The sequence below is a fragment of the Pleurodeles waltl genome, chromosome 9 (assembly GCF_031143425.1).
Source record: "Pleurodeles waltl isolate 20211129_DDA chromosome 9, aPleWal1.hap1.20221129, whole genome shotgun sequence".
NCBI classification, from domain to species: Eukaryota; Metazoa; Chordata; class Amphibia; order Caudata; family Salamandridae; genus Pleurodeles; species Pleurodeles waltl.
Genome location: NC_090448.1, coordinates 244937232 through 244961909, shown reverse-complemented (window position 1 = coordinate 244961909; position 24678 = coordinate 244937232). Strand labels below are relative to the sequence as shown.

The window sequence follows — 24678 nt, the reverse complement described above, 5'->3', positions numbered from 1 at the left end:
ACGCCTACAGCCAGGCAGAAGAGAATGTTCCGCCCACTGTATTATGACACATCAATCCGCCACCTTTTCAATGGCGTTTCCAACAACATCAAAAGCCTGGTGGAAACACTACACAGAAGGGAAACGACTCACCAGTGGAGACTCAGGGAAGAACCACGTCGCCATGGAGCCCGAGTTGCATGTCTTCCCCATGCTCTTCTAGGTGTTGCTCCACTGTGAACACCAACAATGGCGAAGATGACCATGGCAAGTACAGCCGCCTAGCACACAGAGGACGGAGGGAGGAAAAAGAGAGTGACACACACAACACCCCACCCCCAACACCATACACACAAACAGATGCAGTAACATAACATATTGACCCCGTACCCCTCAGGAATAATGCAAGCACAACTACAATAGATTAAAGTGAGTGTAATATGATAAATATAGTAAGAATACGTTCATCCAAATCAAAAAGTATATACATATTTACAAATCAAGGGACACAGCCCAGTCCTCAATGTTCGTGGGCCACATGGCCACATCACAAAGTCCAAGGCCCCACCTCACCCCTGCAACAAGACAGAGAGAACACTGCAGGGGCATCAGGTCGAAAATAGCCAGGCACCTCAGGGGGACAGGGAACGAGGGGCACCTCAGCCAGAAGAAGGTACAACGTCACTGGTTCTGAAGGGGGCAACATGCCCATTACTCTGTCCTGGGGAGTGCAAGGCCACATTCTCTCAAGTGGATGTTTTCTCCACTGGTTCTGGAGGGGGCATTGTACCCAGTGAGTTTCATCCTGGGGAGGGTGGGGTGAGTGGATGTCTTCTCCACTGGTTCTGGAGGAGGCATCGTGCCCAGTGAGCTTTATCCTGGGGAGTATGGGGCAACTGGATGTCTTCTCCACTAGTTCTGGAGGGGGCATCTTGCCAAGTGAGCTTCATCCTAGGGAGGATGGGGTGAGTGGATGTCTTCTCCACTGGTTCTGGAGGGGCCATCGTGCCCAGTGAGCTTCATCCTGGGGACGATGGGGTGAGTGTATGTCTTCTCCACTGGTTTTGGAGAGGGCATCATCCCCTGTGATGCAGAACTTGGAGTGTGCAAGGTCACAGTCTCTCAGCTGGGTGTCAGACCCACAGGATTTTCAGGGGCCAGACCGCTCAATAGGCCATGGACGCAGGACTACACACTGTCTGCTGGCGGTGATGGCTGTACAGTGGTGGCAGTGGTGGTGCTACTGCTGGTAGTGGTGGGGGGAGGCTCCAGCCCATCACCTGCAGCCTTGGATGGCTGCCTACTGGGGCTGGTGGTCCTGGTGGTGGTGCTGGTGCTGCCGGTGGTGATGGGTGGAGGCTCCAGCTCATCCCCTGCAGCCTCGGATGGCTGCCCACTGGGACTGCTGCTGTTGGTGCTGATGCTGGTGCTGGGGGGGAAGCTCCAGCCCATCCCCTGCAGCCTCGGGCAGCTGCCTACTGAGGCTGCTGCTGCTGGTGGTGGTGGGTGGAAGCTCCAGCCCATCCCCTGCAGCCTTGGACGGCTGCCCAATAGGGCTGGTGGTGGTGGTGCCGGTGGCGGTGCTGCTGGTGGTGGTGGGGGGAGGCTCCAGCCCATCCCCTGCTGCCTCAGACGGCTGCACCACCATGGTTGGTGGTGGGGGCTCCAACTAAGTCCCAGCACCAGGACCCTTGTCCTTACTGCCTGCTGGTGCATGCCCCTTGCCCTTCCTGCCAGCAGCTGGGGATGGCTCCTTGCCCCTTTTGGCAGCAGCTGGCTCCTTGCCCTTCCTTCCTGCAGCTGAGGCTGGCTCCTTGCCATTCCTTCCTGCAGCTGGGTCTAGCTCCTTGCCCTTCCGTGAAGCACTTGGGGCAGGCACCCTTTCCGTCTGGCTGGCTGGTGGCCGGGATCCTTTCCCACTTGGAGTTGCTAGGGACACTACTGTGCCTGTGGACTGGGTGGCTGAGGTGCTTAACAGGGTTTTGACCACCCTGGGCTGATGTGAGGGACGCGAGGAGGAGTAGGGAAGAGGTGAGTGTTGGAGAGGAAAAGCTTCTTAGGGACACTGGGGTGGGAAGGGGGAGATGGTTTGCGATTGGAGGAAGAGGGAGTGGTTGTTGGAGGTGTCAGTCTGCAAAGTGTACTTTGGGAGGAGGGGCACAGACACAATGGGAGAGGACTCAGGGGACATGTGCATGGATGTCGGGGTGGTGACTGCCAGTGAGGGGTGTCTACTGATAGGTGTGCTGGTGATGGTGGTAATGGATGAGGATGTAGTGCATGCAGGTGTGAGTGTAGACGCTACGGGGAGGGAGGGGGAGGAGGGGGCCACAGTCGAGGCAGTGGATGTTGGTATGTCTGCATCTGAATGGTGTTTGTGTGAATGCCTGTGGGATGAAGTGTGGTGCTTGTGTTTGCCATGTCCACTCTTGTGTGTTGTCCTGGGTGCCTGCTTGTCTGCCTGTGTGCTTGGGATAGGTTGGGGTTGAGGGGAATGGGATTGGGTAGAGGAAGTTGAAGGGGGTAGGGTGGAAACAGGGACAATGGCTGCCATCAGAGAGGAGGCCAGAGCCTGGATTGATCTCTGTTGGGCCGCCAAGCCAGTGTGAATGCCCTCCAGAAATGCATTTGACTGTTGCATTTGGGCTGCCAACCCCTGGATGGCATTCACAATGGTTGACTGCCCAACAGAGATGGATAGCAGGAGTTCAATAGCCTTCTCACTTAGGGCAGCAGGGCTAACTGGGGCAGGGGCTGAGGTGCCTGGGGCGAAGGAGATGCCCACCCTCCTGGGTGAGCGGGCACGGGAAACTCGCTCAGGGACTGCTGGGAAGGCAGTGCTGGTATATTGGGGTGGCAGCTGCACCTGTAGCTGGGGTGGGCACAGAGGTGTCCGCCGCCACCAGGGAGCTTCCATTGGAGGCGGTATCTGTGTCCAAACTGTCCTCTCCTGTGTCCACCGTGGTGCTCCCCTCGGCCTCTGTCCCACTGGTGCCCTCACCATCGGTGGATTCGGCATCCTGGGTCTTGTGGGATGCAGCTCCCTCTGTCATTGGTGCCTCTGCTCCTCCGCCAGATGATGCTAATGCACATAAGGACAGGGTGACAAAACAAAAGGAGGGGGGAAGAGACAAAGGATACACTTGGTCAATGACAGCACTAACACCACTGTTGGCGTACACAACACATTCACACACAGGGAACATCCCTAGGCACTAGGCAATGCACTACCATTCACAATGCTTGTCACCAGCCCATGGATAGGGACACCTAACACCAATTGCAGCATACCTGAGACCCACAGACCCCTGCCCAGTAGTGGATGCCTACTAGCTTGGTTGGAGGACCTTCACATCAGAACCCTTCCCAACATGAGACGTACTCTGCAATGTCAGGCCTGACCTAGGGGCACCCACAAGGCCCACACCCCCACCCGGATACCATCCCACCAGGCGTAAGTTGTAATGAGGGGCACTGTACTCACCTCCTTGTTGCTGCTGTGATGCCCCCAAGCGCCCATTTAGCTCCAGATAGGCCACCGCCAGTATGCGGGCCATCAGGGGGGTCAGGGTTTGACGGGCACCCCTTCCTCATTGGGAGGCCATCCCCAGCTGGGCCTCAACCGTCTTCTGCACCCAGTGTCTCAGGTCCTCCCACTGTTTCTGATAGTGGATGGTCCGCCTGCCGTAGATGCCAGGGTCTGCACCTCCTTGGCGATGGCACGCCATTTAGCCTTCTTTTGATGGGCGCTGACCTGCAGGGAAATACACACAGGGAAAGGTATTAGTCAGACTATCCTGCCTGTTACACGTATGGCCCACCATGCCCCTTCCCATCCCCATTAGCAAATACATGCCCCAGCATACATGCTGCACGCTGCCCAGGGCCCATCCACCAACCCCCCCCACGCGAGGCCTTTACACACAGAACTCCATTCAGTCATGCCCCATGCATCGTACACACAGTGTAGTCACCTGTTGGTCTGGGGGCCCATACAGCAGTCAGTACTAATGTAGGACCCCCATCCACCAGTCGCTCCAACTCCCTTGAGGTGAAGGCAGGGGCCCTTTCCCCAGTCGCACGAGCCATGGTCGGTTCCAGACACAGGTCACAACAGCACATGCAGTCTAGGTCCTCTCCTCTTGAAGGTCAGGTAGTAAGTGAGTGAACAGATAGAAAATGGCGATCACGTCTGCGGTGGTGCGTACAGTCACTGCCGGCATACATCACCATTGGCTACTGTACCCCATAGGAGCCAATGATAACCAATGAGGAGTTGCGCGGCGGTTCTCGACCGGCGCACAACATCCGCGGAATTGCCTCACTTCCACCTGTCCCTCCATACTGGAGAGGCGGGCTCCATTTGGGGGTGGGGGAGTAGGCCATGGATCCTAAGTGCGTCACAGTACACAATTTCACATTCTGGACCTATAACACCAACATTTTGTGACAATCACAATATGCATTTAACTGTAGTGGTTACAATGTACAGACAATGACAAGCTGCTCACTCTTTTGTCACATAGATTGCAACCACTGCAGATGAATAGGAGATGGAGACATCCCCCTGTGTACAGACCTCTGGTGAACTTGGCAACGATGGAGGACAGGAACATTATCCTCACCTATAGACTTGACAGGACCACAATCACGTAGCAGTGTGCCCAATTGGAGCCTGACCTAATATTTGCTATCCGTCACCCCACCGGGATCCACCCTATTGTGCAAGTCCTATCTGTGCTCCATTTCCTGGCAACTGGTTCTTTCCAAGTGACAGTGGGCTTGGCAGCAGGAATGTCACAGCCAATGTTCTCAGTAGTGCTGACCAGAGTGTTGTCTGCCCTGATTAAACACATGTGCAGCTACATTGTTTTCCCACAGGTGAAGGGTTTGGCCACAGTGAAAGCTGACTTCTATTCAATGGGACATATCCCCAACATCATTGGGGCAATTGATGGAACACATATTGCATTTGCCCCCCCCCCCCGGCAGAATGAACAGTTGTTCAGAAATCAAGAGTTTTCACTCCATGAATGTCCAGATGGTGTGCCTGGCGGACCAGTACATCTCCCACATCAATGCAAAGTATCCTGGGTCTGTGCATGATGCCTTTATCCTGAGGAATAGCAGCATTCCAAATGATGGCCCAAATCCAGAGGCACAGGGTGTGACTAATAGGTGAGCCCTGGTCCCCACCCAGTGGATGTTGGTGTATGGGTATATTGTGGGCCCTAAGGGTGAGTGTTTGGCTAACAGTTGTCCCTCGATATGTGCAGGTGACTCTGGTTACCCCAACCCCTCATGGCTACTGATCCCTGTGAGGAATCCCAGGACAAGGGCAGAGGAACGTTACTATGAGGCACATGGGCGAACAAGGAGGATAATAGAAAGGACATTCAGCCTCCTGAAAGCGAAGGTTTCGGTGCCTCCATCTAGCAGGTGAATCCCTATGCTACTCACCCAAGAAGGTCTGCCAGATCATCGTGGCATGCTGTATGTTGCACAACCTTGCCTTGCACTGCTGTGTGCCTTTTCTACAGGAGGAGGAGGCTGGAGATGGCCATGTGGCAGCAGTGGAGCCTGTGGACAGTGAAGATGAGGAGGCAGAGTATGAGGATGAATACAACAGAAGTGCAGTCATTTGTCAATACTTCCAATGACACACAGGTAAGACATGGTTATTTCACAGTTCATTTACAGTTTGATGTGTGACATTGTCACTGGCAGGCTGTGTATTCCTACTTCTATGCCCACTCAATGTACCCTTTGGCATCTATTTTTTCAGATGTTGGTGCCCCACTATTGCTCCTGGTTTGTTCAGTGCAGCCAACTACAGGTCTCTCCCATGTAAACATTATTGTACAGTTGAGTTGCAATGTTTGAACCTTGTTAAACGAATACATTTTGAAATCATTTGACATACACCATACTTGTATTTTTTCAAAGTGTGTTTATTGCAGTGCTCTGAAGAAGAGGGGGTAGTGCAATGGGCTGGGGTGATGATGGAGGAAAGTCCAGGTTAGAGTCCAGTCTATTTGTATCACAAGTGCATTGTCCAAGGGGGCATAGGAAGTGGAACAATGGCAGTTGAAGGGGGACAGGGTGACAGAGTGGGACAAAAGGGTGACAATCAGGAGAGTCTTATTCCCTAGCGCGGATCTTGAAAATAGTCCCCGGCTTCTGCCTGGATCACAGGGAACATTTGTGGGGTGGATCTACTTCTGCAGGGGGAGGGGTGCTGGTGGCCTGTTGGTCCTGTGGCGGGCCTCCTGTCCACTAACGGCAGTGGAGGTGGAGGGCTGTTCAGTGTTCTGGCTAGTGTCAGGGCCCGGTGGTGTGCCACTTCCTCCCTCATACTGTTGGCCATGTCTGCCAGCACCCCTGCAATGGAGACCAGGGTGGTGTTAATGGCTTTCAAGTCCTCCCTGATCCCCAGGCACTGTCCCTCCTGCAGCCGCATGTTCTCCTGCAGCTTGTGCAGGATCTGGCCCAGCGTATCCTGGGAATATTGGTATGCTCACAAGATCGCAGTGAGTGCCTCCTGGAGGGTCGGTTCCCTGGGCCTGTCCTCTCCCTGTTGCACAACAGTCCTCCCAGTGTCCCTGTTATCCTGTGCCTCTGTCCCCTGAACCGTGTGCCCACTGCCACTGACCCCAGGTCCCTGATTGTTCTGGGTTTGTGGTGTGCCCTGTGGCACCTGCAGTGGTGGACATACTGCTGATTGACGTGTCCTGGGGACAGAGATATGGGCCTACTGGGTGGGTGCTGTGCTGGGGTTTCCTGAGGGGGAAGGCTCTGTGGAGGTGTGAGTGTGTGCCTGGGTAACCGACTGTTCAGAGGTCCCTGATGGGCCATGTTGGTCATCCAAATCCAGGTGACCAGAGCTGCAGTCATCACTGTGGGCCTCTTCTGTGAGGGGACTGGATGTTGCTGGCACCTCTTCTTCGGTGACATTGGCCGGGTTACCTATGGGGATGTGAATGCAGTGTTATTGTTTCTGTGTGTGACATCTTGTGCATGGGTGGGTTGCCCTGTATGGTTGTTATTGCCGTGGCAGCTTGGCCTTGTACTAGTTATTTGGTGGGCTAGCTGATTCTCTCTAGTGTGCATGCTGTAGTGACAGGTGTACACACATTGGTGTTGCATGCAGGTCTTGGCATTGGAATGAGTGGGTTGTGATGGCGGGGTGTGTGGGAGGTGGTAGGGTGATGGGAGTGAGGGTGGGAGTATGTGCTGGCATGCAGGTAGGGGGGGAGATAGTTATAGAGAGTTGTCTTACGAGAGTCCAGTCGTCCTGCTACTCCTGCCAGCCCCTCAGGATGCATCATTGCCAAGACTTGCTCCTCCCATGTTGTTAGTTGGGGGGAGGAGGTGGGGATCCACTGCCAGTCCTCTGTACTGCAAGCTGGTGTCTTGCTGCAATGGAACGTACCTTCCCCCGTAGGACGTTTCACTTCTTCCTGATGTCATCCCTTGTTCTGGGGTGCTGTCCCACGGCGTTGACCCTGTCCACGATCTTTCGCCATAGCTCCATCTTCCTAGCAATGGATATCTGCTGCACCTGTGATCCAAATAGCTGTGGCTCTACCCGGATGATTTCCTCCACCATGACCTTTAGCTCTTCTTCTGAGAACCTGGGGTGTTGTTGTGGTGCCATGAGTGTAGTGTGAGTGGTGTGGGTGAGGGTGTGTGGGGAGATGTGTTGGGATGTGTGATGTAAGGTGTGTGGGTGTTGTATAGGTGATGGTGGTATGTGGCTCTGGTTGTGTGAGTGCTCTTGCTGTCTCTTTCTGGTGGCAATTGTTTGTCGTCGTAAAGATGTATGGGTTATGTGGATGTGTGTTTCATAGTGGTGTGGGTGTGTGGGTGTGTGGGTGTGGTGTGTGTATGGGTGTCAAGTGTGTGCAGTTTGAATTGTCCAATGTGGTGTTGTTTTGTTGGAGTGTGGGTATTTTGAGCGCGGCGGTATGTACCGCCAATGGTTTACCGCTGTTGAATGTCCGCCATGGTGATTCATGGGTCATAATGTGATGTGCGTAGCTCTGTTGGATTAACGGTGTGGATTTTGCTACCGCCAGTTTATCACTGACCTTTTGGCTGGCGGATTTGTGTGTGTGTCTGAATAGTGACGGATTGGTGTGTGTGTGTGTGTCATAATATGATTAGCGGATATCCACCGTGGCGGCGGTACGTTGGCAGCAGTCGGCATGGCGGTAAGTGAGGGCCTATGTTTTTCAGTAATACTAAGCATAACTCATTTACATGTACAACAGCATGAATTCATGAAACGCCTCTCTTTCATAGTATCCTCGCTTAGAAAATAATATGTTTAGATTCCCATATGTATCTGACGACAAGATATGAAGTTTTAGACGAAATATAAATGGAATACCTCAAGGTTCCCAGGAACTGTTGCCCAATGAGTCACTTGTGATGTTGTGGTGTTTTAACAACTTTCTCTTTTCTTTATTTATTTACATTCTATAAAGAGCCTGTATCTCGAATACACCTTCTGCCCGAATCAAAAGAATACTATGAAGGGGGGGGAAGGTATGGCTGTTGATTGGTGGCTCTACAAAATAGTCACCCGAAATTCAGTTCTCAGTTCCCAGACTTTTTTTTAGCTCCTTTGGAGAATTTATGTTTGTAACCCTGCCCCATAGAAAATGCTACCCCAATTAAAGAAACATCAGTGAGCCTTTTAATAACCCGAACCTGATTTTCTTGAAATACAGTCATTAGCAAGAGGATGTGATGCCTCAAAGGCATGCAACAAGAAGCTCTGCAAGAGCAGTCATATGACACAAAGGCCAAGGAAAAGATGAAACTCATTGTGAGAATTTCACATATTACCAATTTGAGTGGTTTGGTTCCTTTAGAGACAGTGGTGTGCACCAGGTGAAACAGGAGGAAAGGCATGGCTCGAATGGGACAAGCCATGAGAAGTAGGAATCCCCAAGGAACGTGATAGGGAGATGTCACTGCTCAGATGGAAAGCTCAGTGAAAAGCGAGAAAGGGAACACAGATGTACTGCTCCTCAATGGCATGAGGGTAATGGAAGGAGCAATAGTGTTTTCTCTATTTAACTTGAATAGTTTTTGCTATACCTTGAAAATGAAGTGTACCCTGCGTCCGCAAGGCAGATTTAAAGACTAAACACAGCTGACTGAAGGACCCTGCTTAGAAGCCACAATCTAGCATATGAGTAGACGCTAGAGTGATACACTATGAAATGATTGATCATATTGTTTTGGCTTCCACCCCACTTCCCAGCCCCTTTATACCTTTTTTCTGCAAGGAAAGGCTATTTACAATTTGATTATGCTAGCCTCCTCAATTGTTCACCTTAAGTTGGACATTACTATTACTTTTATCAGTACTATTATCTAATTTCAAACATTCTACAGATCTTTTGATTTTGTCTTTTGCTTTTAAAGCATATCTCTTTTATTTTCACTTATGTCTCTATAGTATAATCAAGTGATATGTGCAATTCGACAACGATTGAAATAGATGAGTGTGTGGACATGGTTGTGCACAGCAAAGATTTTACTAGAGAGCTATACATCAGCTGAAAAGCACATCGAGAAAAAACCAAGTGCTTATTATTCATACCTTAGCAGAAAAGCACGTGCCTAACACTGTAGTTGCTTGGCACAATCAGTCAGGCTTAACTTAAGGGCAATGTGTAAAGTATTTGTGTAGTTCTCAAGCAGTAATAAAGTAAAAACACAACAAAAGAAAAATCCAAGGCCAATTAAAACAAGTATTTGCAATGCAATGTGTCTCGCATCTGCTTGAGTTACAGCTATTTGCATTGTAAACTCCTAACCAGACTTTTCTTGCCACGTAAATTAAAAATAAAAAGTAAAACAGTTTCACATAAGTGAGCGGATTCCAACCGTCACGCATGAGCATAAAGGATGCACACAAAAGGAAAAAGAAGTTCTCTCACAGTCCAACATATTGGCAAAAGGTGCACTTTGCCATGTAACAGGGCCGATGCCCAAGGCGGTAACCAAACTGCCCAAGGGGGACAAACACAAAGCATTTACCAATGATAGTAAAGGATTTTTGATGGGCAAGCCCATAACGAGCGATAGTGATGGGCATGAGGTGGGCATGATTAAAAGCCCAAATAGATAACACACATAGGAAAAGCAGCACTTGTGTGCTGCTATGCTCGACCTAAAAAGGGAAGGTTTGGTCCTGCAAAAGGTTTTTTGCCAGGTCAAAATGGCAGGTTGAAATGGCACACACAGGCTCTGCAGTGGCAGGCCTGTGGCATGTTTAAAGGGCTACTTAAGTTGGTGGCACAACCAGTACTGCAGACCCACTAGTGGAATTTACTTTACAGGCCCTGGGCACCTGTACTTATAAGTAACTTAAATATTCCAACTGGGGATAAGCCAATATTATTATGTTTAGAGGAGAGATCACAAGCACTTTCACAATTGGTTAGCGGTGGTAAACGAGCAGCAAAAAGAAGGTTAGAAAGAGTGGAGGATGGGGGCAAAAAGTTGCAGAGAATACCATCCTAAGGCTGAGAGGTCGAACAGTACCCTTCATAGGTCGGGCCCTGAAATCAGGGGTAAAAGACCATGACTTCGACAGGTAGGATTCATTGGTTGCAAAAGTGATTCAAACATGCTCTGACCTCTCCTCAGTGATATCACAGTGATACCTCCCTTTCCCCCTCTTAACATCTCGTAAGCCTCCACTTTGTTGCTGAGAAGTTGGGTTAAGGGAAATTAGTCAAAACTAAGTAAAGCATAAGGGGTTCTAAGAGCTGTGATTTCTTTTCCCACTGCGTCCTTCAAAGATCCCGGAAAAAAGAGTAGCAAGCGTTGTGCTCAGTCTGTCAAAGAGAAAGCCAGGAGTAACAGCTGTAACCCCTGACTACTGCTAATTGACATGCATGTTTACACCTGGAAGCTACAACTGTTGGCAGTTTCCTGGCTGTTCCTGGAGACCTTTGTGAATTCTCGTTAGTCCAAAATCTGCATCCGTGCAAGGGTGTGACCATGCAGGTGCAGATTTACAACTTTTGTGTGATTCAGGCAACAATTTCGAGCTGTGCAACCAATGACCAGGCAATATAGTGTGCTGATCATTGTGTAACCCTTGTAGTGGCCAGCTTGTGTCATTGTGCAAAACGTAAACCTGTCACATGGAGAAACAAAGCTACTGCAGGAAAAGGGAGTTATTAACAATGTTAACTTGCCTTGGCAGTTTTGAACCTGGTCTGAATATTAATAATTTGGGAGAGAAATGAAGGTTCGTATCCTTCCAATACGTATATATTAGCTTTTTTGTTCATATCCACGTGTGGAAATGAAGCGCCGCGAGCGCTGGCTCTCTGGCAATAGTACTTCAACTGTTATTTACATTTTTGCAGCAGAAATCAAAATGTTTGGGTGGTTTATGATGAAATCATTTGAGAAAGGTATACAGCATGCCAGAGAGGGGGCACATGGTGTATGCTCGTCCAGGCTTTAACATTTACAAAATCAAACAAGCCGATAGAAAGCGCCACTCTACTCCATGAGCGTGAAGGAGAACACAAAAGGAAACAGAAGTCCGCTGGCAGTTAAATGTATCTGCAGTTATGCAATTATCCATGTAACAGTGTCAATGTCATGCAAAGTGCTCGACTACTGCCCAGTGAGATCGCGCTGTGTAGAAAATAAAAGCAAAATGTAGTCCAGAAGCCATGCATAAAACATGGAGCATCTTATGTTTTCAGTAGTTTAAAGATGCGCTTGAGGAGGGCTAAGCACCTGAAAAGGTATGAAGCATGCATGCCCTTCACAAAAGAAATCAAGCCAATTTTAAAAGGCAAGCCCACAAACCAAGGAAACTGATGGGAATGCCGTGGTTGTGGTTGAAAGCCCATGGAGAGATTACAACAGGAACCAGAGTGCTTGCGCGCTCGAGCCTAAAGATGTAATAAGTAGAATGACACCAAAAATTTTAAAAATTCAATAAGTATAACCGGAGATATGGATTTTTATAATATGAACTAAAAATAGTCGCATAAAGCACAAAGCGCCAAACACAGGTATCTGATTGTGATAGACAAGGTCAAGTTCAAAAGTTAAGGTTGATTGCGATGGAGCAAAGGTCAGATACAAGGACCAAGTTTCTCTTGCTAGAAAGTTGACCTTCTGACTTAGAAACGTTTATGGAAAAAAGTGGCCATAGACGAGTCATCAGCTGGCCAAGCCGAATCCAAAGTGAGGCTTGATGAAAGTGGGTTGATGAAGATTGAGGTCCCGGTGCAGTTGTCGACAATGGTGGGAAAGCTCTATGGGATTTGGCTTGGCATCAGTCTTGGTGTAGCCCTCTGTGTTCAGTCTTAGAAACCTTTCTAGAAGTCAGATCTGCTTCAGCCAGTCAAACCAGTAAGTTGAGTCCAACCAGCAAGGTGAGGTCGACCAGCAATTCAACGGCAATCTCAGTCTGCATTGGTTCTCTAGATAGTCCCATTTCTTGCAGTTCAGGGGACAGGCGGAATACACACTATCAAAGGCTCCATGACCTGAAGGCACCATTTATGGGTTAGGACTAACTTGAACAGAGGCCAATAGCAGGATCCTGGTCAGTCCATGTGGAACTGATCATCTGGGGAGGTGCCAGGAGGCAGCCCCCTGGAAACCTGCTGTGCCCATGTGGCTAAAAAAAATAGGTTACACAACTTACCCTTGGAGTCACTTCTGGGAACCTGGGTCCAAGGTAAAGCGGTCCAATCTTTCTTCCAGTTTTAGACAGTGGGGCACGCCTTTATTTTGTTGATTTTCACAGGTCCAGGGGTGTTCTGAGGAGGGTACCAGGGATGTCATATTTGTGCCCAGTGCAAGGCTGTGGGTGGGGAAAACTCCTGGCCACTCCCTAACCAATAGGGTAAAAATTCCAAAGGTGGCCCACTTTTGCAGCACTTCCTGTGTATTTTACTGTAAACTATCCCACAGTGCCCTTCTTTCCCTAAATCCAACATGGCAGAACCTTTCTTCCCATGGTCAGAGCTCCATGTGCTCACAGAGTGGTATAGATATGATAATGGGCAAACCCTCCCTTGTATCAAGGAAGTAGGCCTGGTTGTGAGCTCCATCTGCCAGTGACAGGGTAGTCATCCTTTGCGTCTCAGAAAGAGCCTGTGCATAGCCCTGAGGTTACCCTGCTCAAGGATGAAAAACACCTGTACACCGTACCTTTGTCCACTGTCTGGGAGCAATCCATGCCTCACCTCAGGGAAGCCGTCAGCAGTAATGTGACCAGTCCAAAAGCCCGTTTTAATCATGGCTGGAAAATGACAACTTCCTAAACTTGTCATTTAAAACATAGTCATATAACATCCAACTTGATAATTATGTTGGATTTTAAATTACTGTTATAAGGTCTTTGAATATTTTTTCTAGCTGCTACCAAACTAGAATTAAGTACTATAAGCTGTCATAATGTAACCCAGTATTGTCATATGCCAGAGCCAGCTTTGCCACAATGAAAAACAACTTTAGAAGTTTTTCACTGCCAGTACATATGAATCATTAGCTATGCATGCCTTACTTTTTAAAAGCCATGCACCTTGCCCCAAGGGCATTTAGGGACTACCTCAAGGTTATTCAATATATAGTAAACTGAGAGTTTACGCATGGCAAAAGGCTTGTTTTGCCAGGATGAAATGCCACTTTAAAACTGCACACCCAGCAGCAATAGCAGGCCTGGAGACATGTTTTACAGTGTTACTTAAACGGGTGTTACAATAAGTGCTGCATCCCACTAGCAGCAATTAATGTACAGGTGGAGGGTCAAGTAGTACCATACATTAGGGACATATATCCATGTTAACTGTGCTAATCAGGTGTATACAAATTTTACCATGTTTAACAGGGGGTACGTAAGCACTTTACCACTAACTAGCAGGGGTAACATGCACAGAGTTCCACAGCCAGAAAAAATAGGGTTAAAAAAAAAGACAAAAAATCCCAGGTGACCATGCAGGCAGGGCAGATTTACCCCTTCCCCAGCCAAAAGCTAGGGTATACTAAACAGTACAGTTTTTTCAAACTATAGAGAATGGACTAGTTCCCTCCTCTGCAGTGGCACTTGTTTGTTCTATGCCCTTCTTACCTATCTTTACCTCCCTGCCACCATCCTCCTTTGCCACTGGGCTGGCCCAGGGAGGACCATTTTCCTCATCTGCAGACCCCATCTGTGAGGCACCTAGCCTTAGCTTACGTACAGATGTGTTCTACTAGGCAAAGAGTACCACAATGGCTAACAAGGTGAGATGACCCATTCTCCTTTCTAAGTCAGGGCTCCATCCCCAACCCAGGGAAACTTCCGCCCTTAAGGATAACGACCAAAAAGGCCACTGACAGCTGTCAGTGTCAAGAGCTAGGTCCCTGGCCTTCCACTGCCAAGTGGAGGCTCCAAACCGTTGTCTTGGACAGGCCTCACATCCAGCTTTCGGGTTGGCAAGGAGTCTTTCACTGGCTCCGGAGGGCTCCTGACTGCTTACATTTTCAGAGTATGGGGCCCAATAACCTTCGGTGATAGACACCCTACTCCATCCCACCATCTCAGGGGTGGCATACTGAGACATGCCTTTCAGCCCAGGGTCTGCACTTCAAGGCTAAACTGGTCTTTGGCAAGCCATGACTTCAAGGAGTCTGCCTGATGCAGGTCCCCTGTCATGTGTTTCTGTGTCAGCACAGACAGCACCTCTACCCAAAAGATCAGTTTTGGGGTGCTCTGCCCTGAGTGGGTATACCCTGATCCACTGGCCCTCCCACTGTGGATTTCCTCCATGTCCTACCTCTTGCTCTCCATCTAAACCTCTGTGCTCTCCATTTAAGAGCCGTAACCAAAGAACCTTGAGATTGAGGGCTGCCCTTGGAGGCCCCCCAATGTAGCTTGTCTCTTACTGGTGGTAGCTCATTTCCAGGATGCAGTCTGTGAGACTCTGGGGATTGACAATAACCCTCCAGTTGGCGTAACTGGCAAAGGTACCCCCTTCACTGTGAACTGGTAGAAGTGACTTGCACCCTCAGGGATGCAAGCTTACCATCTGGGTACATCTCCTAACTAAAAGACGCAACAGCATGCATCTGGGGATTTTCTCCCTGCAAGGTGGGGAGTGCCACCCGTGGGTGGCTTCCTGGGACAGACCAGCCCACCTGTGCCCTAACTGGAGACAGTTAAACCAGTTAGGTTGGAAAAAGGAAGTGACTTAAGAATCTTTTCTCCCTATACTGTTTTGGGACCCTTTTGGAACTTTTGTCTATATTAGACTTTACATCCTCCTTGCTTTGCTGCACCCACCCTTCTTTTTCACTACCAGGACATGTAAAATGTAAAAGTAGATGTTTTACATTTTAATTCAAATGGACCCAGCCCTATGGTCTTCCTAGGGCTTACCTCAGGGGTGACTCATATGTAATAAAAGGAGAGTTTAAGGGTTGGCAAGCGAGTTTAAATGGCAAGTAGATATTGCAGTGTGACACTGCAGTCAAGCTGAAATAACAGACCTGGGACAAGTTTTAGAGGGCTACTTAGGTGAGTGGCACAATACGTGCTGCAGGCCTACTGGTAGCATTTAGTTTACAGGCCCTGGGTATATAGTATAAACCTCTAGAAGGGACTTACAAGTAAATTAAATATGCTGATTGAATATAAGACAGTTTAACCATGGTTAGGGGAGTGAGCACAAGCACTTTAGTACGTGTTAGCAGTGGTAAAGTGCACAGAGCCCCATGGCAAACAAAAACTAATTCAGCAAAGGGAAGGAGGAGGAAAGCAAAACGTTTTGAGTGACCCTGCAGAGAGGGCCAGGTCCAACAATACCAATAGAGCAAAACTCCAGCTCCGTTCTAGAATCTGATTTATTTGATGTACCTGTGAAATTTTGGGAATTTAAATTGAGGAATTTATTTCGCACACAGACTTAGCGCTAAACATATTATGTTGTTGTGAAGAAAGCAGAGTTGGCCTGGCTTTTATAAAAACGTCATTGATTGGTGAATCAGTGCGTGGGGGGTATATTGTGAATGTGAGTGTGTAAATGCAAGCATGAGTAAATAGGTTGGTGATCCACACAAGACTTGTCACCAATGAATGAGAGACAATATAAATCTTAAACCAGATCCATTGAATTTGTCAATGTTTGTTAATTTGAATTTTTTATCTTCTGTTGCTTTGATGAGTGGAAATGCAGAGCTTTGCCTCATGATGAGTTCTTGCTATTTTTTTTTTGCCAGAATTGTTTCAAGAGGAACCCAAAACAATTTAGATACCTTATCGGGATCTGACAGTAGATGCTCTTTGCTGTATAAACAGTGCATGAATGCCACTTACTTTGAATGTTAACTTAGGGCCTGATTTAGATATTGGCAGGTGGGTTACTCCGTCAACATAGTGACGGATATCCCATCCACTGAAATCTAAATCCCATTATATTCTGTGGGATTTAGATTTTGGTGGAGGGAAATCTGTTACTTTGGTGATGGAGTAACCCGTCCGTCCATCTCTAAATCAGGCCCTTAGACTCTATACGCTAATGTCATATTTGCAAATAACTAATTAGTGTGCAAGCCCCTCTTATTTGATATCCATTAATTGAGCAATGACACTTCACTGTAGGCACCCACAAGATAAAGTTCCTGATTCTGTGCATTGTAAAAATCAGGCAAGCCAAGATAGTATAAGGTGAACCAATTACATAATTGAACCTCCTTTATTGGTAGGATTTGTCTGGTCTATATATGATTGGTGGCATTGAACTGAAATTGTCACCGACCTCTGAATCAAAAATCAGTTACCTACCCTGGTTGTGCCAAGTTTGGAAGGCAATGAGGGCCTTAGAAGCAACACAAGGTTTAAACTGTCATGCCAAATGGTACAACAATTCAAATGATACAATATGTACATTTAAATAGTCTTATGTGTGAGATGTTTTTGGGTTACTTCTCAAACACCTATCAAGCGTGTGGGGGCAATTCTTTGCAAATGTTGGAAGGGTGAGTTATTAAGACATGACTCTGCTTCAGCTGGTGAAAGGGTCATTCTTCATTGATGTGTTGAGTGTAGATTGATCTGTGTCTACTCTTTTTATGGTCTTAACTTGGAGGGTGTCTTCATGTGGGCTAGACGTCTTAGTGAAATGGTAAGCTTTAACAGAGTGATAATTTGTGAAGTTGACTTTAATGTTATCCTGGATCCCTGACAATGATTGTTAACAAAACTTCCCATATGTTTTCTCATCCCCATTGCTTTTGCACCCAAATTTCTTTGTTTCTGATTTCTAGTTCACACACTTGTAACTGTCTGACCAAAATATAAAATTATCATTGTTACTAATCAAGGTATGATAATGTACTTGGCTCTCCACATAAGACTATTAAGTTAGATTAGGTGCAGATGTTTGATCGCATGTGGCTTTGGGATTCAGACATTTGCACCTATATACATAAAGAAGAGTCAATATAATTTTTGTGCTTGCGCTGGTTATTGATATGGGACACTCGTAAACCGAATATGCTATGTCTCCATGCTGGACACTCAGGCCCAGAATTACTAACATTTTGCGTCAGAGTGGCATCACTTTTTTTCAACAGCCTTGCCACAAAATGTGTTGGGATTTACTAAGCCATGCAAAGCTCGATATATGTGGCTTTACCTGACTCCGTAAGAAAAGTAACACAAAGCAGTGCATAGTGCTGCCTTGTGCTATCAGAGAGGCATTCCTTCCATGGTCGCTCCTGCGCATCCACCCACAGATTTTGATGCTAATCCAGGTTTATGAATTCTGAAAATCCAAGTTTTAACCAAAATATCGTACCTACCCGACCTTGGCATAACAAGAAGTATCTTTATTTCTCCTAATTACTTTCTGTTTGCTTGTTTGCTGCATTCTGCTTTACACATACAAAGAGGACTACTCCTATAAGGATTATTTTTGTGCAAGAAGGTATCCCTTAACTGATTATTGGGGATCCTCTTTGCTCATTTACTAAACTGAGCTTTCAAGTTAGTCTTCATCGTATTAACCAGTTCTTCATATGAACTACCAAAAGTATTTCAAACAGGTCAGATTGTAGACAACTGCTCTTATAAGATTTTAATTATCTTTGGCCTTTAGAAATTAAATACTGAATTTGAGACTGCTGTATGGGATAACTTATTTTGCACCAGACATCTTGAATAGATGTTTGTGGTCCTTTCAAGTGCAAAGAATCCAGATGTCAGACAGCTATTATGTAATAAATACATGGTGCTTTTCAATGGCTGTTCCTTGCTTACAGCCGTCCACACAGTGCTTTACTCAAAAGCCACTTGTTAAAACAACATCTATCCATTTATTTCTGGTCCCTGTAATTTTAGAGCCCTGCCAGGTTCCTTAATATTTCTACAGGTGTAAACCAGTTCACCTGAATATAGCTCTTTCCAAGAAGGCACTGCCTCTGATTTGAAGGGAATGCCTTTAAAGCAATTTCTGTGACGTCTTTGCTTAAAACAGCCACTATTATTATGACTTGGCTACCTCCTACCATGACACTCACAGTAAATAGAAGACATCGTTCATGGAGTGCTATGGTCATTCTTTCTGTGATAAATTGCAAAAAGTTGGTTATAATGAGGCACCCGTACTTTCATTGTGCTGTGGTTTCATGAATTTTCTAATGTATTTCTCATGAACAAAAATCAGAGTGAATGTCTCTTGATCATTCCAGAGGAAGGGGTCGCCTTTGCTTGACTTGGCGATTACTGCTTTGGTGTAATTTGTAATTTATTCTACTTTAGGCTTATTGTTATTACACTTCCCCTATGAATCATAAGTAGATAATGTTTATGAACGATGAAACTCAATTCCCTCGTCACTGCACTTTAAGTGGGTCCACTTGTTCTTGCTAATGTTACCTGACTGATATATGTATATTACACAGTGCCAATCACCACTGTGGTCTTAGTTAGATCCTAGGGACCATAGGAAATTGATTTTTTGGTTTGTTAATAAGTTTGGCATTCACTATTTGAAGAATCGTTATGAGGCTTACCAAAAAAAGTTCATCTACCTCTGCTCCTTCCTTGAAAGTTTCAGGGGGATCTGTGAAGCAGAGGCCAAGAAAAAAAGTGGAGTCCTAAAATGAAGTTTCCCATGCAATTTTCATATGGAAATTGAGACACCACTTGGAAGAACAGCATGGCTAATAGGGAAAAGAAATTAGGGAGCGTACAGCAGGAAAGGAGATCTGAAAAGCAAAACATTATAAAAAACAAAAATACAATAACCAGGACATTTGCTCAGTAAGGGTTTTCAGCAAAAACATATAAGAAATCCTGGTACAAATGTAATAAATTACTTCAGGCAAAATAAAGATAAATATAAGTCACTTGCCACAAGTATGGATAATATACACGATAGTCAACAAACTAATGTTAGGACTGAAAATTAATGATAATATGGCCAAGATAGTAATGTACTCATGTGCTCAATAGCAATAGATAGCAACATCACTTCTCATACATGGTCAAGGAGAATAATGTCTTTGCATTCACAATTTAGTGAGTCAGAGTTTCCAGCGGTATGGTAGGGATTACCTTCTCCCAGCCCCTGTAAAGGGTGAGGGTTTGGGAGCAAGTTTTCCTGAGAGCCCCTCCAGGCTCAACTTTATTATTATTTTGTTTAACCAAAATCCTGGGATTCTGTTGCGGGATCACAATTACAAAATGCTAGCCTGCTTCTATTTAATTTAAATACATCTGGGGTGGGCCATGGTCTGAATTTTCCCACGCAGTTAAAAATTTATAGGGAAGGCGGAGCATGGGCCCCACTTCCCAAGCCATCCAATGGCCCTGGGGACCCCATTCCCTACGGTCCAATATATCCTGTTTTAAGTTCATAATACATTTCTGGGAGACACAGTCCTGCTTTGCCCCTGCCGTGTCTGTGGCAGGTGTGATGTGCCAGTCTCTCAGCTCTCAGGCCACCCTAAAAAATGCCATACGGGCAGTGGAATACTGTTGTTCTCCCACGGGGAGGAGCAAAAAGAAAAAAATGCTTGTCTGGCAGGAACAGAAACACACTGCAGGCCCCTGCACTGTTTCAGTTGACAGTGACTGCATGCGGGTAGCTGTCAAGGCTCTCGGGGCCCAAACAGAAAAATTATTTGTAGATGTCATGTGAAACCTCAAAAAAATAAAAAAATAAATGTTTTCACAAGGACACTTAAAAGCAATAATAAGTGAGTTGCCAAAGCCGCTTATTTGATTAAAATACCGGATGAACCTCTTCTTGTTCCCTAGATCTTTCCCTTGTTTCAAAAACAGGTTCTCAAATTCAATAATCCCTGCACTTGTCACATTGGAAGGGTGATCCAACTGTGAGGGTAGTTGTAGGCCACTGTCCTCGTTGCACTCAATCTCTAGTCTAGTTCTAAAGAAATGTTTCAGCCTAATCATTCTGAAAAACCTATACAATTCACACTATAATCTGAAAGAAGTCGGGTAGGCCTCTTTAAGACAAATAACAAGCCTTTATTGAACAAATCTGTTTCAGTGGAGGAATGTGTGTAGCCTGAAATATTAACAATAGAGGGTTTGGAAGTAGTGAGGAGTTTACCAGCTGTAGAACTAGTTCCTGGTTTGTCTCTCTCCTTGTTAGTAGTTGTGGCCCGTCAACCTCTGCTCCCTCCTCCTGCCTCTCCCCCTTGGTCTCTGCTTTCCCTGTCCTAAAAAACATCAAGGTGAAGTAGTTTCTGTATGTGGAAAATTCCTTATGCTATCTCCTGTACTTGGGCTGAGGAGATTTTCTTCATCTGAACTGATAGATAAGCCAGAAAAGGTGATCTTTTTGTAGCCTGGATTTTGACAGATATTTGCAACCACTACAACACTTATGTAACTATGACACCAGGCAATTTTTAGCCTGTTGTGATGCCACAAGCGGAGGATCGGGTTTGAAAGTTATCTCTGTGATCCGTTATATTTTACAGTGTATTCACGCTGAATATTGGAATAGTGAGTTACTTGGGGCATGGGATGACCTCACATATACATGTAATGTTTTTTTCATTCTGCAGCTATATAGTGGGTGCATGTTAGGCACACAGAGCATGCAGAGCTATGGTGTTGCTTCCACTATGATCCTATGCATGTTTGGCTATGTAACCACTTGTACTGAAGGAAGGGCATGTGTTGTTTAGATCTTCACCTGTTTTTGATAGCAAGGAATATTTTTGGCATGCAACACTTTTGGTTGTGGTTGTCATATGTACAGGGTGATAAGCATGTGATACAAGGTATTGAGTTTGGACATAATGGCAACGTTTGTACAAGATGGTGGAGTGACTGTAACACTCCATTTAGACACATGCATGTGACGTGCTGCAAATAATTGAATTTGCATCTATTTAACTTTGGAGGTGTGTTAGGTGGATGACCGTGTCCTGAGGAAACCCCATGAGTCATTTCAGTTCAAAACCAACAATATTCACCTGTATGGTTGTGATTGGACTAAAGCATGAGGGTTTAGCCTATTGTGAGGCTTCCTATATGATTTGTATCTAGTTATAACACCATTGGTGAATGTACAGTGTGTCATTATATTGTATGTCATTTGTATTCTTTGTACTATATGAGCACTGTGTGGTCTGTGCTATCACCGTTTCAGACTTCATACATTGGTATGTATATTGAAATATGAATCAAATATAAAAAAGATGTAAGTATGACTCTATCATGTGTCCAATAAAACTTTTTAAAACTCATTTTCAGAATTGTGACTTGAAATAAGACTTTATCATGAAATATGTTTTTAATTACACTTATTTAGGCACGAAACTCCACATTCCTACCCGCATATTAAATGTAATAAGTTAACCCAATGATATCCTGTGGGAGAGGCAGGCTTTGCAGTAATGAAAAACTAATTTAAGCTTTGCAATACTAGGACATGTAAAAATAAAAATGAATTGTCCAATGTCTTATGTACACTACACTCTGGCCTCTGGGCTGTTTAGGGCCTACTCTAGGGGTGACTTAAATATGTATTAAAATGAAATGAAGGTTTAGACCTGCCACAAGTTTTATTTGGCCAGGGTGTAATGGCGATTTAAAACTGCACACACCGGCTGCAATGGTAGGCCTTAGACATGTTTTGAGGGCTACCTAGGTGTGATGGGGGCACAATCAGTGCTACAGGCCCACTTGTAGTATTTACTTTACAGACCATGGGTACATGTAGTGCTGCTTTACTAGGTAAATACAAGTACATCAAATGTACCAATTGAGTGTAAGCCAATTTGAATGTTTAAAGGCCAGAGCACAAACACTTTAACACTGTTTAGCGGAGGTAAAGTGCAAAGAGTACTAAAAGCCAGCACAAACTGGTTCAGAAAACTGGAGGGTGAAGGCAAATAGTTTGGGGATAACCCTCTATAAAGGACCAAGTCCAACACCAGCATATGTAAATTCATCTTTACCATACTCCAATGGGGATAGTCCAGCCCAAACTACCACTGGAACTAAGCTGAATCTGGCTGATGAGCCCTAATCAGTGCAAACCCAGTATTGGGTCGCTTGTGTTCTGGTTGAGAGACACCCTGGCAATTCGAGTGTGCTAAAAATCATGGACGGCCATGCAGTTTGAGTGATTGCCAGTGGTTGAGATTAATTCAAGCATTCCATCCATCACCTTGTTGTTTCAATTTAGGCAGGGACACCACCAAGATATTTTATAAATAATGTGGGGGTTTCTGGAGAATGCAGAAGAACCCTAATTTGTGGTTTACAAGTAATGCTACATTTCCTGGGGTCTCTAGAATGTGACCTTAGAACATTTCTAAACAATTTACAAGCAATTCCAGAGATGAAGCCTTTGTTGTCAGCTCAAGATTTTGGGAACACATTGTAGTAAGTGTTATGACTGCATTACATGGCCTGAAAAGATAGACACATGTACACTGTTGATGTAGTATTAATTATTTTTTAACAGTGCCTAAGTTCATATTATAGAACTTGTAATTGTTAATATTTGAAGGCTGAATTCTTAAATGAGTGACACCTTGACAAGGCCAATAGGCTTTCCTTGTATGTGTGGTGATCTTACAGGAAAGGGGTAATCCCCTATGGTGCAGAGAATAAATTAGAAATTCATAGAAAAATATAGATTTGAGTGACGTAGTCAGTAACGTAACATTTACAACTTAAAAATTACTGAATTTCACCAGTTTTAGGTAACTGAAGTAATTATAATTCACACCCTGAAGTAGCTATAATTTGGGCCCTCAATATGCACTGCTTATGGCATCACATATTAAATAACACATGACATATTCTATAACAGTATTGATAACATCACTGCAACATCTGAAATTACATCATTTGTGACAACACAGTACATGGTGAAAGCGAAATTTATAGTCACTTCAAGGTGCGAGTTTTAGTTACTTCATGTAAGTACAACTGGTGTTTTTTAAAGTTTAAAATGTTAGCTATCCTTACTTTAACATCACTTAAACCTTTGTGTTTTTCAGTGGATAGTTATACCCATGTATGTATGCAGATATATATCTCAAAATGCAAGAAAGACGGCCACTCAGGATACAGTGGATGATGAAGTTACTCCAACACAACACATTTTGGCTGTCACAGCTGCCTTGTTCACATAATCACCAGTGTAACAATGTATATACAAACAGGTGAACGAAAAGTGAAAATGGACATAAACATGAAAATGCATCAAAGTTAACGAAAAGGAGGGTGCCATCTCGGCATGACAAGCACTACAAATTCAAACAGAACATTCAAGAAAATTATATATGGGCTATCATCAGCCTCTTAATGCACCACCTATGACAAAATGAATACAACTCACAAATTAAATGATTACGTTAACTTTGATGCACTTTCATGTTTTTGTCCATTTTCACTTTTAATTCACCTGTTTATATCTACACTGTTGCACTGGTTCTGATTACACATGTGCACAAGGCCGCTGTGATGGCCAAATGCGTCATTCACCATATCCTGAGTGAGCGCCTTTCTTGCATTTTTTACTTTATTGAATTTCGCTGGGCGGCTTGACCGTCATGTTGCTCCACCCCTCTCTGGTTGACGAACACGTTTAGCAAGCACTTGCTATTAGGATGGATGGATACATTGTATCATAGAGTCAATTTATTTTATTCATAAGTACTTCTCTGTCTTCCATGCATCTACATTCCAATAACAATATAGTTTAAAAATCCATTTCTATTTCCTTTTTCTCTATCAGGAGAACTTCAATTTCTGGAAACTGGAAGACCAACACTGGCTCTGCTATGCTTGAGCAAATTGCGATGTCAGACAAGTAAGTCAGAGATGAGTGTGTCACACAAAGGGATTTATGGTGTGAAAAAATCAACATTTTCCAGCAATAAAAAATGAAGAGAAAAAATTAGGATATGAATGGCATTAAGTTGATATGTATAGGTGGGGGACTGTTTTAACATGCTTTGGGAACGTCCCAAACTGTGCCCATTCACGAATGAGGTGTGAGATGCTCTGACTGTGATTACTTTGGACAATAGAGCTTGGCCATATTGTTAGGCATATGGGATGCACTCACCCCCATAAACTATATTAACATTTTCTGTGACATAGTATGGTGCGCTGTGATGTAACCTGGAGATGGGAGTTTGCTGAGCCCATTGATGAAT

At 45.4% G+C, this 24678-nt stretch overlaps 1 protein-coding gene across 1 annotated transcript in view; it reads left to right on the top strand.

The window, feature by feature from the left end:
- Positions 1–24678, top strand: part of SYN2 (synapsin II) — a 1016740-nt gene that overhangs the window by 755644 nt on the left and 236418 nt on the right. The window contains exon 8 of the mRNA XM_069206656.1: positions 24255–24329. Coding sequence (XP_069062757.1) covers positions 24255–24329 — 75 coding nt within the window. The remainder of the gene's footprint in view (positions 1–24254; positions 24330–24678) is intronic.